The sequence below is a fragment of the Callospermophilus lateralis genome, chromosome 10 (assembly GCF_048772815.1).
Source record: "Callospermophilus lateralis isolate mCalLat2 chromosome 10, mCalLat2.hap1, whole genome shotgun sequence".
In the NCBI taxonomy this organism is placed as follows: Eukaryota; Metazoa; Chordata; class Mammalia; order Rodentia; family Sciuridae; genus Callospermophilus; species Callospermophilus lateralis.
Window position 1 is genome coordinate 129617431 of NC_135314.1, and position 13113 is coordinate 129630543.

At 55.4% G+C, this 13113-nt stretch overlaps 1 protein-coding gene across 1 annotated transcript; it reads left to right on the forward strand.

Moving 5' to 3' along the window:
• The first annotated feature begins 269 nt into the window (after positions 1 to 269).
• Dusp7 (dual specificity phosphatase 7) lies at positions 270 to 7709 on the forward strand. Its single transcript, XM_076867515.2, has 3 exons — positions 270 to 913; positions 2377 to 2811; positions 5642 to 7709. The coding sequence occupies exons 1-3, from the start codon at positions 394 to 396 to the stop codon at positions 5947 to 5949; spliced, it is 1263 nt and encodes a 420-aa protein (XP_076723630.1). The 5' UTR covers positions 270 to 393; the 3' UTR covers positions 5950 to 7709.
• Positions 7710 to 13113: the final 5404 nt, after the last annotated feature.

Consider the following 13113-nt stretch of genomic DNA (forward strand, 5'->3'; position numbering starts at 1 on the left):
CGTAGCGGGTTTCGGGCTAAGCGAGACAGCGGAGGCGGAGATAGGACCCGGCTACGGGTCTCTGGACACACCAGCGGCTAGTGAGCTCGCGTACTGTGGGGAGGGGCAGCAGAGGCGCGGCGCCTTTAAGCCCGGGCACCGGCCTCGCGGCCCCGCCTTCCGGAGGACGCCAGGGCGCGCGGCCGCCGGAGTCGCTGTTTAATTGGGGCTGTCAGGCCGCGGCGCGCGCGGAGGGCCGGGCGGGCGGGCGGGACTGAGGCCGGGAGGCCGGGGCGGCGGGCACGCAGCTCGGCGGGAGGCGGGCGCCCGGAGACGCGGCTGGGGCCCGCGCGGCCGGGGCGCCGTCCCAAGGCAACGCTGCCCGGCCCCGGCCCCGGGCTGCCCGCGCTCCCCATGAAAAACCAGCTCCGCGGCCCCCCGGCGCGGGTGCACATGTCGACTTCGGGGGCGGCGGCGGCGGCTGGGGGCACCCGGGCGGGGTCGGAGCCGGGTGCGGGGTCTGGGTCCAGCGCAAGCACCGCGACGGGCGCGGCAACGGGAGCGGGGGCCATGCCCTGCAAGAGCGCCGAGTGGCTGCAGGAGGAGCTGGAGGCGCGCGGCGGCGCGTCCCTTCTGTTGCTGGATTGCCGACCCCACGAGCTCTTCGAGTCGTCGCACATTGAGACGGCCATCAACCTGGCCATCCCGGGCCTCATGCTGCGCCGCCTGCGCAAGGGCAACCTGCCCATTCGCTCCATCATCCCCAACCATGCCGACAAGGAGCGCTTTGCCACGCGTTGCAAGGCGGCCACTGTGCTGCTCTACGACGAGGCCACGGCCGAGTGGCAACCTGAGCCCGGTGCTCCTGCCTCCGTGCTCGGACTGCTCCTGCAGAAACTACGCGACGACGGCTGCCAGGCCTACTACCTCCAAGGTGAGGGCAACACCTAAACCCTATACGGGATTGGGGTTCCTCCGCGGCTCCCTAATGCCCCCGCTGCAGGCTATTTCCTCTCCACGTTCTTGGCCAGGCCGGGCGCCACGTCGCCCCTGGCCCGCATCCGCTCTCCGTCCCCCACGATGTGGGCTTAGGCAGGGGAGGGCGGATCTGTGCCCCCTTTTCTCGGCACGATTCGTGTAGGTAGAGAACAAACTCCCCCCCCCCCCGCGCCGGGTTTTCTTTTTTATTTATTTATTTTATTTTTCTTTTGACGGGGCGACCGTAGTGCCCAGGCTCCAACTGAGCGCCCAAAAGGAGGGAGAGGCCACCTCCTGGAACCCGAAAAGCGTCAGGGCGTAAGTCCAGCGTGGAATTCATGTCCCTGGAAGGCCAGGGTCAGTAAGGGCACCTTTCATAACACCATCCAACTTCTTGTACATAGGGACTGTTTATGTTGGGGTCTCTGGGATCCCGTCATGGCCCCTATCACCCAGGGATTGCTGCCTTTTGGATGCACTTGGACAGAAGGTTGGCAATGCCCATTTTCATGGCCCAGGTCTCCTGGGGCCCCCCAAGTCCCCAGCCTGCTGCCTTAGAGCTTTTGGAATAGAGGAGGCAGCGGCTGGGGGGCGAGTGGCTGCAGCCGGTGTTTCCAATTAACATTCCAAAATGGCCTCTCGCTGGCAGCGGGGCGGGCGGGAGGGGAGGGGAGGCCTGCGGCACCCTCGGGCGCAGGGCCCATGCCTAGCTGAAAGGCGCTTCCCATCTTTCCCATCAGTGTGTATCCCCAGTGACCCTCCTGCTCTTCAGGTCCAGGGCTAGACAACCTTGTGTTCTGAGGGAGGGTCCAGAGAAGTGTGTCTGGGTTCCCCTTCACCAATCTACCTCTGGGGGGATGGGAGTATAAAAACTTGGGGGGGACTCAGGACCAACCTATACCTTCACATTACTGTCCCCTAATGTGGTTATGGAGATGGATAACCAGAGATTGTCAGGAGGCCCAGGTCCTCTCTATCTCTAACTGACCTAAATGTGGCTCTGGACCCTGTGGACTCATCTATAGGAGGGGTTTGCAGATCCCTGGGTGCTGGCCTGAGGGGGGATTGTGTACTTTCCTTTGCCTCTTAGTGAGTACTAATGAGTACTAGGTATGCATGAGAACTGCAGGAGAGGATTGAGCTGGTGCCTGTCCTCAAGTGCCCTAAAGCTGGTGGTATGGCTGAAGTGTTATGGGTAAGGGTTCAGAGCTCCGGCCTCAGTTTCCTCATCTGTGAAGTGGTCATAGTTTAAATGGAAAGAACACATGAGAGGATGCACATTGTATGTTTGACATGATCCATGTTGCCCTTTGGTGGTATAATGCTTAACATGGGGAGTGCTAGCCATCAGTGGTCTTATGTGGCCCTTTTGGACTCTCACCAGCCTCTCACCCAGGCCCTGTCTCACCTCCATCACAGGTGGTTTCAACAAGTTCCAGACAGAGTACTCGGAGCATTGTGAGACCAATGTGGACAGCTCGTCCTCGCCCAGCGGTTCGCCGCCCACCTCGGTGCTGGGCCTGGGGGGCCTGCGCATTAGCTCTGACTGCTCCGATGGCGAGTCAGACCGAGAGCTGCCCAGCAGTGCCACCGAATCGGATGGCAGCCCTGTGCCATCCAGCCAGCCAGCCTTCCCTGTTCAGATCCTGCCCTACCTCTACCTCGGCTGCGCCAAGGACTCCACCAACTTGGATGTGCTCGGCAAATACGGCATCAAATATATCCTCAATGTCACGCCCAACCTACCCAACGCCTTCGAGCATGGTGGCGAGTTTACCTATAAGCAGATCCCCATCTCTGACCACTGGAGCCAGAACCTCTCCCAGTTCTTCCCTGAGGCCATCAGCTTCATTGGTAAGTGTTGCTATGCTCTGGCCAGAGTGGGTGGGCGCATCAAGGTATGTGTGAGACTCTGGGTGTCGCCCCTGCCCAACTGGGTACCTCTGGGCCTGTCAAGACCTGTGTGTGCCTTGCATGTGCCAACGTGTACCTGTGGGTGTACCCATGCCTGCTGTGACTCACCGAGTCCCTCAGGCCCCTCTACCTGTCAGGGCCTGAGCAGTCCCTGAGTCCTGGGCTCCCCCCAGCTCTTAACATGTCATGGTCTCTCTGCTGTCAATCTTATATTTTCTGGCTTTGCTGTTGTTTCTTACTTAGCAAGCCAAAACATTACAGCTTGCAGACTCCCACGAGGCCCAGTTGCTCTGCATCACGCCTTGGCACACGTGTCTTTCCAGAATGGGGCTGTCACTGTGCTTCGTTGGGCTTTACTGTGCACCTTAGAGGACTGAAAGCTAACCCTGGGGCCAGAGACTTATCCCAAACAGGCAGTTAATGAGAATGTGGTGCCCCAGAGTGTCTCTGTGGGACCCCAGCTGCTCTTAGCAGCCTGTGGGGTTTGCTTGGCATATAGGGAGTGTGCAGGGAAGGTGGAGAAGCCTGAAAGAGGACTACATCCCCAGCCTCAGCTACCTCGGGCTTCCCCCCTGCTTCCTCCTTGGTCAGCTTGAGGTTATTGGACTGCAAGTCATCTCCCCAGGCCTGGGGGCTCACCCAGGTTATGGGGAGGGACTCAGGCTTAGGATAAAAGCAGACCCTGTACTCTCTGAACCTGGTGACCTAGTGTTTCTGTCCAGCCTCCTGTGGTAGAATGGAGTTGGCCTGGGCAGTCTTTTCCCAATGGCGGCTGTGTCCAGAGGAGGGCGTTTGGTGTCAGCCTGGCTGGGCTAGCTTTAATAACAGGAAGTGGGAGGCTTCCCCGCCTCATCCGCTTACTGGGAACCAAAACTAGGTGCCTGCCTGGGAGGAAGGAAGGAAGCTGAGGCCTGGGGGAGGGGCCCGACTGGGGCTGCCTGGAGCTTCCAGCCCTGCCCCAGGGGACATGCCAGGGGGACTGTAGGTGCTGTCTCAGCAGTTGACCTCCCCATTCCCCCCCTGGAGGAAGAACAGAGAGGGGATAGAGAACAGAGAGGGATTTCTCAGGGCTGAGCCTACTTTGGGTGCTTTTATCCTTGAAGGTTTCCCCCATATCTGGTAGGGGTGAGGGGACCCATCAGGTTGCAGAGGTAGAAGAGAATCTTTTTCCCTGTTTGACAAAGTGAAGGAATTGAGATCCAAATATCCCATAGGACTCACTGGGACAGGATTAAGCTAGATACTTGAAAGGACTCAAAATAAAGTCAGCAGAAGAACTTTCAGTGTGACCCTGGGTGTGGGTTTGGGGGCTAGGCATTCCCCACACCTCGTGTGTCCTCTCTGGAACCCTTTTTCCACTACCCCTTTCTCTCACTCCAGATCTCAAGGTCAGACCACACTTCTCCATACAGAGCTGCAACATCTGTCTCCTCTCCTGCTAGTCCTGTCCCTAGTGTCGTAGCCAAGGGACCGTCCTGTTAGTCCCTGAGTCTGGACTAAGCACCTACATATACTTAGTCCTGAGTCCCCTTTGTTGAGTAGAAATGGGGGAGGGAGGCCAGAGGCAATAAAGAACTTGGAGCCAGGTTGGGTGGCTGTAATCCCAGTGACTTGGGAGACTGAGGTACTAGGATCCAAGTTCAAAGCTAGCCTCAGCAATGTAGCAAGGCTCTGTCTCCAAAACTAAAAGGCTGGGGATGTGGCTCATTGGTAAAGCAGCACTTCTGGGTTTAATTCTTGATACCAAAAAAAAAAATGGGAACCTGTGTGTCATTTTATAGGAGAGCATTGTTTGAGTGCTGACTGTGTGCCTGGCTCCCAGTGGGTTTGGAGTCAGAGAACTGGAAACCTCTAGGAGCCTAGCACTGCTGCTTGTTAGTCCACATCCCTGGCACAGCTATGGCACTGAGAGTGGAGAGGAGAGATCACAGGGCTAAATTGTTCAGGAGCTCAACCATCATTTACTGTGCACTTACTGTGTGTCTGGCAGAGGAGTCTGGGTAGCAGTGGGGAAAACTGGGAGGATGAAGAAAGAAGGGAAGACTGGCGACTCCAGTTGGCTATGGGGAGAAATCACTGGAAGGGCCCCCACTTAAGCCAATCCCACCTGAGAAACCCCAGATGTGGCTGTTATCTTAGTCCCTGGCTCTTCAGAAGCTGAAGCTAAGGCCTTCGGGACTAGCTGGGCAGAGCCCAGAGCCTAGGGTAGGGCCACGCAACCCACTTCCTCCCTCAGGCCCACTTTGCAGGAGGCACTGGGAGTAAGAGAACAAGCACAGCCCCCACCCCCAGGTCATGGTCTGGTAGCAGAAGGTGCTGAGTTAGGAGAAGCCTCTGGTGGCCTTGGGCTTGTCACTTTGTCTCATATCTGTTTCCACATTGTTAAAATGGGCTTATTGGCCATGATGCAGATTATTTGAGAGGAAACTGAAGACATTCTCTAGCCAGTTGTGACATGACAGTTGCTTATGTTTGCTGAACCCTGTTTGGCCTGGGTCCTTATGAGAGTACTGAGAATAAAAGGGCTTAGGTGAGGCTGAGGCTCGGGGATGTGCAGGGGCTTACAGCTAAAACGAGGCAGAACCCTTTGCACACCCCAAGTTGCTAGCCCACCATACTGGGCTTAGCTGGGTCCCTCAAGAGTCAGGTAGTACCAACAAGCCATCTGGCTGCCCTCTGTGCCCAGCCCCAACTGCTGTGGCCCCTCTGCCCAGCTGTTTGGGGAGGCTCTTTGAGACACACAGCCTTGACCCATGCCCCTGTGTTTCAGATGAAGCCCGCTCCAAGAAGTGTGGTGTCCTAGTGCACTGCTTAGCAGGCATCAGCCGCTCGGTGACGGTCACCGTAGCCTACCTAATGCAGAAGATGAACCTGTCACTAAACGATGCCTATGATTTCGTCAAGAGGAAAAAGTCCAACATCTCGCCTAACTTCAACTTCATGGGGCAGCTGCTGGACTTTGAGCGGACGCTGGGGCTAAGCAGCCCATGCGACAACCACGCGCCCAGTGAGCAGCTGTACTTCTCCACGCCCACCAACCACAACCTGTTTCCACTCAACACCCTCGAGTCCACGTGAGACCAGGTGCAAGGATGGGCATGGTGCTGGGGCTCCCCCAGCCCTCCACAGGGCCTGATGGGGCCCAAGCTTGTTGTCCCTGGCCCGAGGAACCCACGGATGTCTCCTGTGCCCAGAAGCCGAGGCTGAGTGGTGGCCAGCTCTCTGCCATTTGTGGGGGCAGGGCCTCCCTCTGCAGGACTTGCTAAAGAGGCCTCAGCTGTCAGACACATGGCTTTGGGGGCCCCTGGACCCTCATGTCTATCCCAGGACACTCCTTTCTGCTGGTGGCCTGACCATTCTGGCTGTTTTTAAAGACATATCCATGGACCTGAGTTTACTTTTTACTTTTAGCAGGTAAATCCAAGCTCCACGGAGCACAGAGTATTCAAGCTCTTCTTGATTTTTCTTTTTTTTTTAACGAAAAGTGTTATTTTCAGGCTACATGCAGCAGTGGATTGTATAAACCAGTATTTCATCCCTTTCTTGATCTTGTGAGAGAGAGAGAAGTGTTTTCAGTTTTGTTTTTCTTCCTATTTCAAAAAGCAATTATTGGTGTGTGTTTTTGTTTTTAATGGAAAAGACAAACCCCGTGTTGATCTTGACCAAATGCGTTTTGCACATGTATGGAGCTCGTTTCTCCAGCAGACACTTCTTAAAGGGGTGGCTTGCTGCTTTTCAGGCATCAGGACCCCCAGTTGTGCCATCTCCCACCCATGGCTCAGCCCAGCTTGGTATTGTGTCTGCCTGTGCACACTGCCTCAAGTTGTGCTTGGTGGGCTGGACCTGGGTCTTTGCATTGTCTGCCCTCCCATCCACCCCAAGGTGGTCCTGCACACCTCCTTGCGTTATCCTGCTGGAGGTGGGGCTGCAGGGGACTGCCAACTAGTAGCATTAACCCTTTGGTCTCAGCCCCTAGCAGGGCCAGGCCATGGGCCCTTCTATATACTTACCCAAGACTTCTGTCTAGTTCTTTCTGTAACTGGGAGTGGAGACCCAGTAGCTAGGGGAAAAGAAAGCTTAGGTGGTGGAGCCCAGCCCTGCCTCCTAAGTTCTTTTCTTCATCCTGGCTGTTGCTTTGGTCCAGCTGCAACTCCCAATTCCCTTCTTTCTGGAAGACTGCCTTGCTCACCTCCTGCCCATGCCTTCTACTACCAAGAAACATGTACCCATTTCAACCCTAGGGCAGGGGCAGGTGGGGCAAGGATGGACGAGTAGAAGGGGTGTGAGGCTCCCTCCCCACACTACCCCGGCCCTATATCTACAGGACAAAGCCACGGATTCCGTTAACCTCCTCCAGTTTTGTTCCTCAGTTCTAATCAGGTGTCAGGACTGCATGCGGGCTTGGGAGGGGTGAGCAGTTGGGCCAGGGTCCCTGATGGAGCCAGCACTCAGCATGTGAGCGAGGCCACGGAAACTCTGCCCCCACCACATCTTACCTCACAGGGGTGGTTTTCAGGGATTCTTTAGGGCAGTGGATTCAAATCTTGCCACAGTCGAGAAATTGACAAAAAGCTTCCAAGCTGTATATGGTTCTCTTTCTCTCTCTCTCTCGTTTTTTATTTTTTAAAAGAAAACCCCAGAAAGATGTATCAGATTTGTGTAAATGAGGGTATTCCAGAGGGTGGCCAGTTTTGCTTTATGATCTTATGAAGGAAAATTTGTGACCCTACATATATATATATACACACACACATACATATATATATATATATATATATATCCCGAACCAGCAACGGGATTTGTTTATATTGCAAATAAATATTATTTTTTCTTTAAAATGAGTTATGGTGTTTGGTAAGAGCTTGGGGCCCCAGGAGGGTGAAACGGGAGTGTTCTTCACTGGCACCCCAGTGCTTGCTTCTGTGAGGCTAGTCCTGCCCATGGTATGCTGGGCACTTGCTTAGACCAACCAGAGGAGTCCCCCAGATGGCAGGGAGCAGGCAGAGCTTCTGTCTAGATGAAGCCTCAGTCTCCATCTCTAAGATGGGGCAAAGCACAATGAGACCCCAAGTGCTTTTCGTATTTGCCCGGATGCTTGTGATCTTTATCTGGTCAGGGTCTGGGTTTCAGGGAGGAATGAGCTCAGCTCCAGCTCCCACGGGCATGGGCATGGGGTGGGTAGAGAGAGTGGCCTGGAGCAGAAAAGGATCCTGGAGAAGGATGGCGGCCATGGCCTTAGGGATGGAGCTCCAGAGCCTTTATGTCTCCACTTCTGGCTAGATGGGATGAGTCCCAGGCCAGAACTTAAGGAGCCTGGGTGCTGATTCTGACCCCACTTCCGCCTCTGTCCTTAAGTGGGCTGTGATAGCACTGGGTGGGACCCAGGTGGAAGGTGGGTAGGGTGGTTCAGAAGCAAGGGCATCTCAGCAGCTCCCCAAGACATTCCCATCAGGTTGCCCAGGCTCTCCCTTCTCTGACCCTGACCCATTGCTTCCTGCAAGTCTCATTGGAGCAGAACACAGTCACCACCTTCACAGCTCAGCCTGTGACCACCGGTAGAGGCCAGGTTCTGCCAACCATGGAACCTGGGTTCGACTCATAGCTTTGTGATTGCCTGCCTTGGCCTCTCCTGCTCAGTGCTCCTGTCTTCAGAATGGAGGGTCACTGTTTTCCAGCGGCTGCCCACAGGGTGGAGGCAAGGGGGAGCCGGGTTCTCGCAGCGTCGGCAAAGGGGCGGGTGCTGCTTTTGCTCTCGGACTCCCTCAGGGCCCTGGTCCTTCTGTGCCAGGGGCAGCCAAGGGGGTGGGGGCCTGGGCAGCCAGAGACTGCGCCTTTGTTCCCTCTTGCTGCCCTCGCCCAGGGCCGGGGAAGCCCGCGGGTGCTGGGCTGGGGGCTGGGCCCTTGATAGGCCAAGTAAGTGCCAGGCAGTGCCAGCGTGCCCAAGCACAGGACAGAGGGTGAGAGCAGCAGTCGCCTTCCGAGCAGACTCCTCAAACTGAGGACTGGGGGCTTGGGAGTGCATGAAATAGGCTGACCCCACCACTTAACCCCATGCACTCTCAGGCCGGGTGGTCGCTCCGACCCTCAGCGTCTGATCTGTAGAAATCCTGACCTCAGCACTACCTGGCTAAGACTCCCTGCCAGGAGAGTCAGGTTGTAGCTGAGTGGCTAGAGCCCTGGATCCTTGCTCTGTGACCTGAGGCTAGTGCTGTGGACCACTGTCCCCCACCTTGGGTCCCAAGATCCCACTCATGGAACCTCACTCTGAGCTCCTGTTATTCTGCCCCGTCTCAGCCGTTGTGTCCCTCCATGGGCCCTACCTGCTCAAGAACATCCTTGACCAGGGCCCTTGATGCCAGAGTCCCCTGAACTGTGCATGTCTGGCTCTCTAGGGCTGCTTCTGCTTTGTCTCTCTTCCCCCAAATCCTGTCACTTTTCCTCCTGTCCCTCTGTTAGCCCCCTGGGTCCCTGTTTCAGTCTCCATCTCAGCTCCAGCCCCAGGGACCCATCAACTTCTTAGCGCTTCTTAGCATTCTCGTGGGAGACGGATTCAAGTCACTTACTCACTTACACATTCATCCAGCAGCCATTTCCTGTGCCACTTGGGCAGTCCCAGGAGTGGGAACATGCCCGAGGGAAAGTTCAGTGATGTCAGGCTGGGTGGCAGGATAATAGGGCCCTCAACTTGTCTTCTGATAAATGAATCAGGTGCAACAGCAAGAGTGACTAAGGCTAGACGTCAGGAAGAACTTGTAACATTGAGTAGCAGTCACCCTGAAGGGTGTTCTGACAAGGAAACCACAAAAGAGATGAGTATTTCCCTAAGGTTCTCTGCTATGAGCCTGGGGAGGAGGAGGCAGCCCTTGGGAAAGGGGTCTGCTCTACTTGCTGCCTCTATGAGGTCCCTGCCCAGAGTACAAACAGAATCATGCCTCATGAATGGGGCAGGGTAGGGGCAAGCAGTAAGCCCATGCTAGAACCTGCCCCTTCTCTGCCCCTGCCACTGCATGGCACACTGAGGCGTTGGGCGGCCCCTCTGTGTCAGGATGGATACGTCTGGGACAAAAACATCCTTAGCAGAAACCACAGCCCGTGTCAGAGCACATTAGCATGTTAACCTCCAGGCACCCGGGTCGGGGAACGTCGTCCAGGTTCTGATGTTTGACACTTTTCCCCTGACTGTTCTGGGCTCCACCAGGACACATCCCTCTCACCTCCTTGCAGAGGTCTCCTAGGATTGGTCCCATATGACACACAGATCCGAGAGTCTTGAGATGGCCCTGTTCCCCTCACACAGAGGAATGAGTCAGGGGAGAAGCCAGACCTCCTCTGGCTGCTCTCTGAGTCTTTTCACCAGCCCTGCCTCCTCCATTAGGTTGGGCACCTTCCTTTGCTGGCCCTACTGGGACCAGATACGCACACACTCACATGCGCACACATGCAGCCTCCTCATTTCTGAGTGAGCAAGCCCAGGCTGGCCCTGTTGTGTTTGAGGAGCCGCCTGCCTCTGACTCCTGCCTCCCCTCCTCAGGGTGCGTCCTGGGTGAAGTCACCCCTCTCTAGGCATGGCCATTCAAGAACACCACTAGCAACTCTTGAAGGCCTCAGGCCCATTGTCTCTGACTGGGCTGGATGAGCCCCTGTAGGAGACACAAGACTCCAGTGCTGGAAGAACCCCCGCTTTGTTCAAGCAGCAGGCCCCTCCCCGGGGTTGCCCTACTACGCACCTCCAGGGGTATTGTCCACCCCACAGTGACCATGCATGTGTGGGGTCTCCATATACCCACTCCATGCCCATGCCTCCTCCTCTGGCTTCAGGGATACAGGTAAAAGAGAAGGTGCAGTACCATGCTGAGGGGTCTTGGAGGAACCTCTCTAGGGGACAGGGGTCCCCTAAAGGGCTTCAAGCCAAAGATTGACAGTCTGATTGTCACTACCAGATGTCCCAGTTGCTGAGTGGAGAATAGTCTGAAGGGCAAGTATGTGGGACAGAGAATAAGTGAGGAGGCTGGGACAGTCATTCAAGGTGGGCCAGGAGGGCTGGACCAGGGTGGCCTGGGAAGAGATGGTAAGAGGACATATTTTCACGACCAGAAAGACTTGGGCCCCATGGGAGGTAGGCAGCAGAGTGCCAGCAAAGGTTCTCAGCTTGTCTGACTGTGCCCATGGCCTGGATGCCATGGACACGATTCTATGCAGAATAGGTCCTAGCCAGGGGATGTGTGGGTCCCCAGGGTAACCCTGAGTTCCCATTCAACTCCCTGGAAGGGAACCTGCCCCACCCCTCACTGTATACGCCATCCAGGGTACCGGGCTCTTCAGCCACGACGCGTTGCCACACCTTGAGCCCAGAGCAATGGAGTCGGCCATCTATGGACCGAGATCTCTGATCATATGTACCAAAATAAACTTTTCCTCCGCTAAAGTTGTTCTTGTCAGGTGTTTTGGTCACAGTGACACAAAGCTAACTAAAACACAGGATGACCAAGGTTCTCCTGCACACCGGTGTCTCTCCCAGGCACCTCTCAGAGTCTTGGGAATGTGAGCCATAAGGATGTTCATTGAGCCATGATCTTCCACCTTGGCTGAGGGGCACTTTCTGGGACCAGTCATTGTTGATTCACTGTGTGATCTTGGGTGAGCCTCCTCCCCTACCCAGTCTCCACACAGGAAGAGATGAGAACAATTACCTTTAAACTCAGGGAGCATGGTCCAGACCTTCAGTTCTGTCCTGAGGGCTGGACAGCCTGGCCTCAGTATCCAAGAAACCTAGGAGCCAATATGCAGCCTAAGAGGAAAGGGCCCTTGACTGGGCTGAAGCATTGGGATAGGGTGCTAGCTGGGGGCCAAGCTGCCTGGGCAGGACTGGGCCAAGCCAGTCCTTCTCTGCCCCATCCACTATATCCCCTTAAGGACTCTCTCTCTCTCTCTCTCTCTCTCTCTCTCTCTCTCTCTCTCTCAGTACCAGGGAAACTCAGAGGGGCTTTACCACTGAGCCACATCCCCAGCCCTTTATCCTTTATATATATATATATATATATATATATATAATCCTTTACTATTCGTTTATTTATTTATTTTTATGTGGTGCTGAGGATCTAACCCAGGGCACATGCTAGGCGAATGCTCTACCACTGAGCCACAACCCCAGCACCCCCCACCAACCCTTTAAAAAAAAGAAAATTGAGTCAGGGTCACGCTAAATTGCTAGTGTTCCTGAGAGGGCTGTAGAACAAATGCCCAGCCCATACCTGGCCTCAGATCCTTGGAGCCACCCTCTCCCCTGACTTTTGGGAGAGGGAGGATGGATACTAAGCCCCTCCCAGACCACCTCTGAGCAGAGGGTGTGGGTATGCTTTTTCTGCACCTTGAATTCTTTCCCTGGGCCTTGTGCCCAGAAGTGGCATTTCTGGGACAAACACCTGAACTCAGTTTTCCCAAATTGGCTTCTGAAAAGAAAGCAGAACTCTCTTTCACATTGGGCTATTACTATTGATGATTTAGAGAAGCCCTGTATTGGCTGTGCCAGGTGCACACTGGGGGCGTTGAGTCCCTACTCAGCCTGGAGCCCCTGACAGGCCCAGCCTGGGACTTGTGCTGCTGAGCCTTATCCTCTGCAGCTCTAACTGCAGCAAGAGTAATGATAACAATAATACACACAGCATGGCCCTTGCTCTGGGATGGGGTGTCCTGCAGGCTTTTCATTATAAACTCATTTAACTTTCCAGTAGCCTTGGAGGAGGTGCTGGACTAACCCCTGTGGGCAGATGAAGAAGCTGTCAGCAGTAAAATCACGTGCTGGGAAGGGGCCACCCCAGGATCTAGGTGTCTGGCTGTCTTGTGAGTCCCTGCTCTCAACTCCCCCATGCCTGAGAGGCAAAGGGACCTTCAAGCCTTGGCTCTCTCCCAGTCCTAACATCATCTGGAGTCCCAACTCCCAGGAAAGCAGCATCTTGTAGCAAGGAGCCCTCTTTGAGGACACTTCCTGCACAACTGTGGGTTACCTGGGCTAGGAGGGAGAGGCAGAGGAGGAAAGCTGGCAATAGCTGGGAGGCTTAGGAGGAAGTGTGGCGTCAGGGCTGTCCTGATGTGTGCAGGCTGGAGGGGCTGAGCAGCAGGGGTCCCCAGGTCTAACAGTAAGGCCATCTGGGAGGTTTCTCAGAGGAGGCGACATCTTACAGTAAAGTCGAACCTTCTGCAGTTCTTTCATGTCCTACTTCTTCCCCTTAAGTCATGCATCAC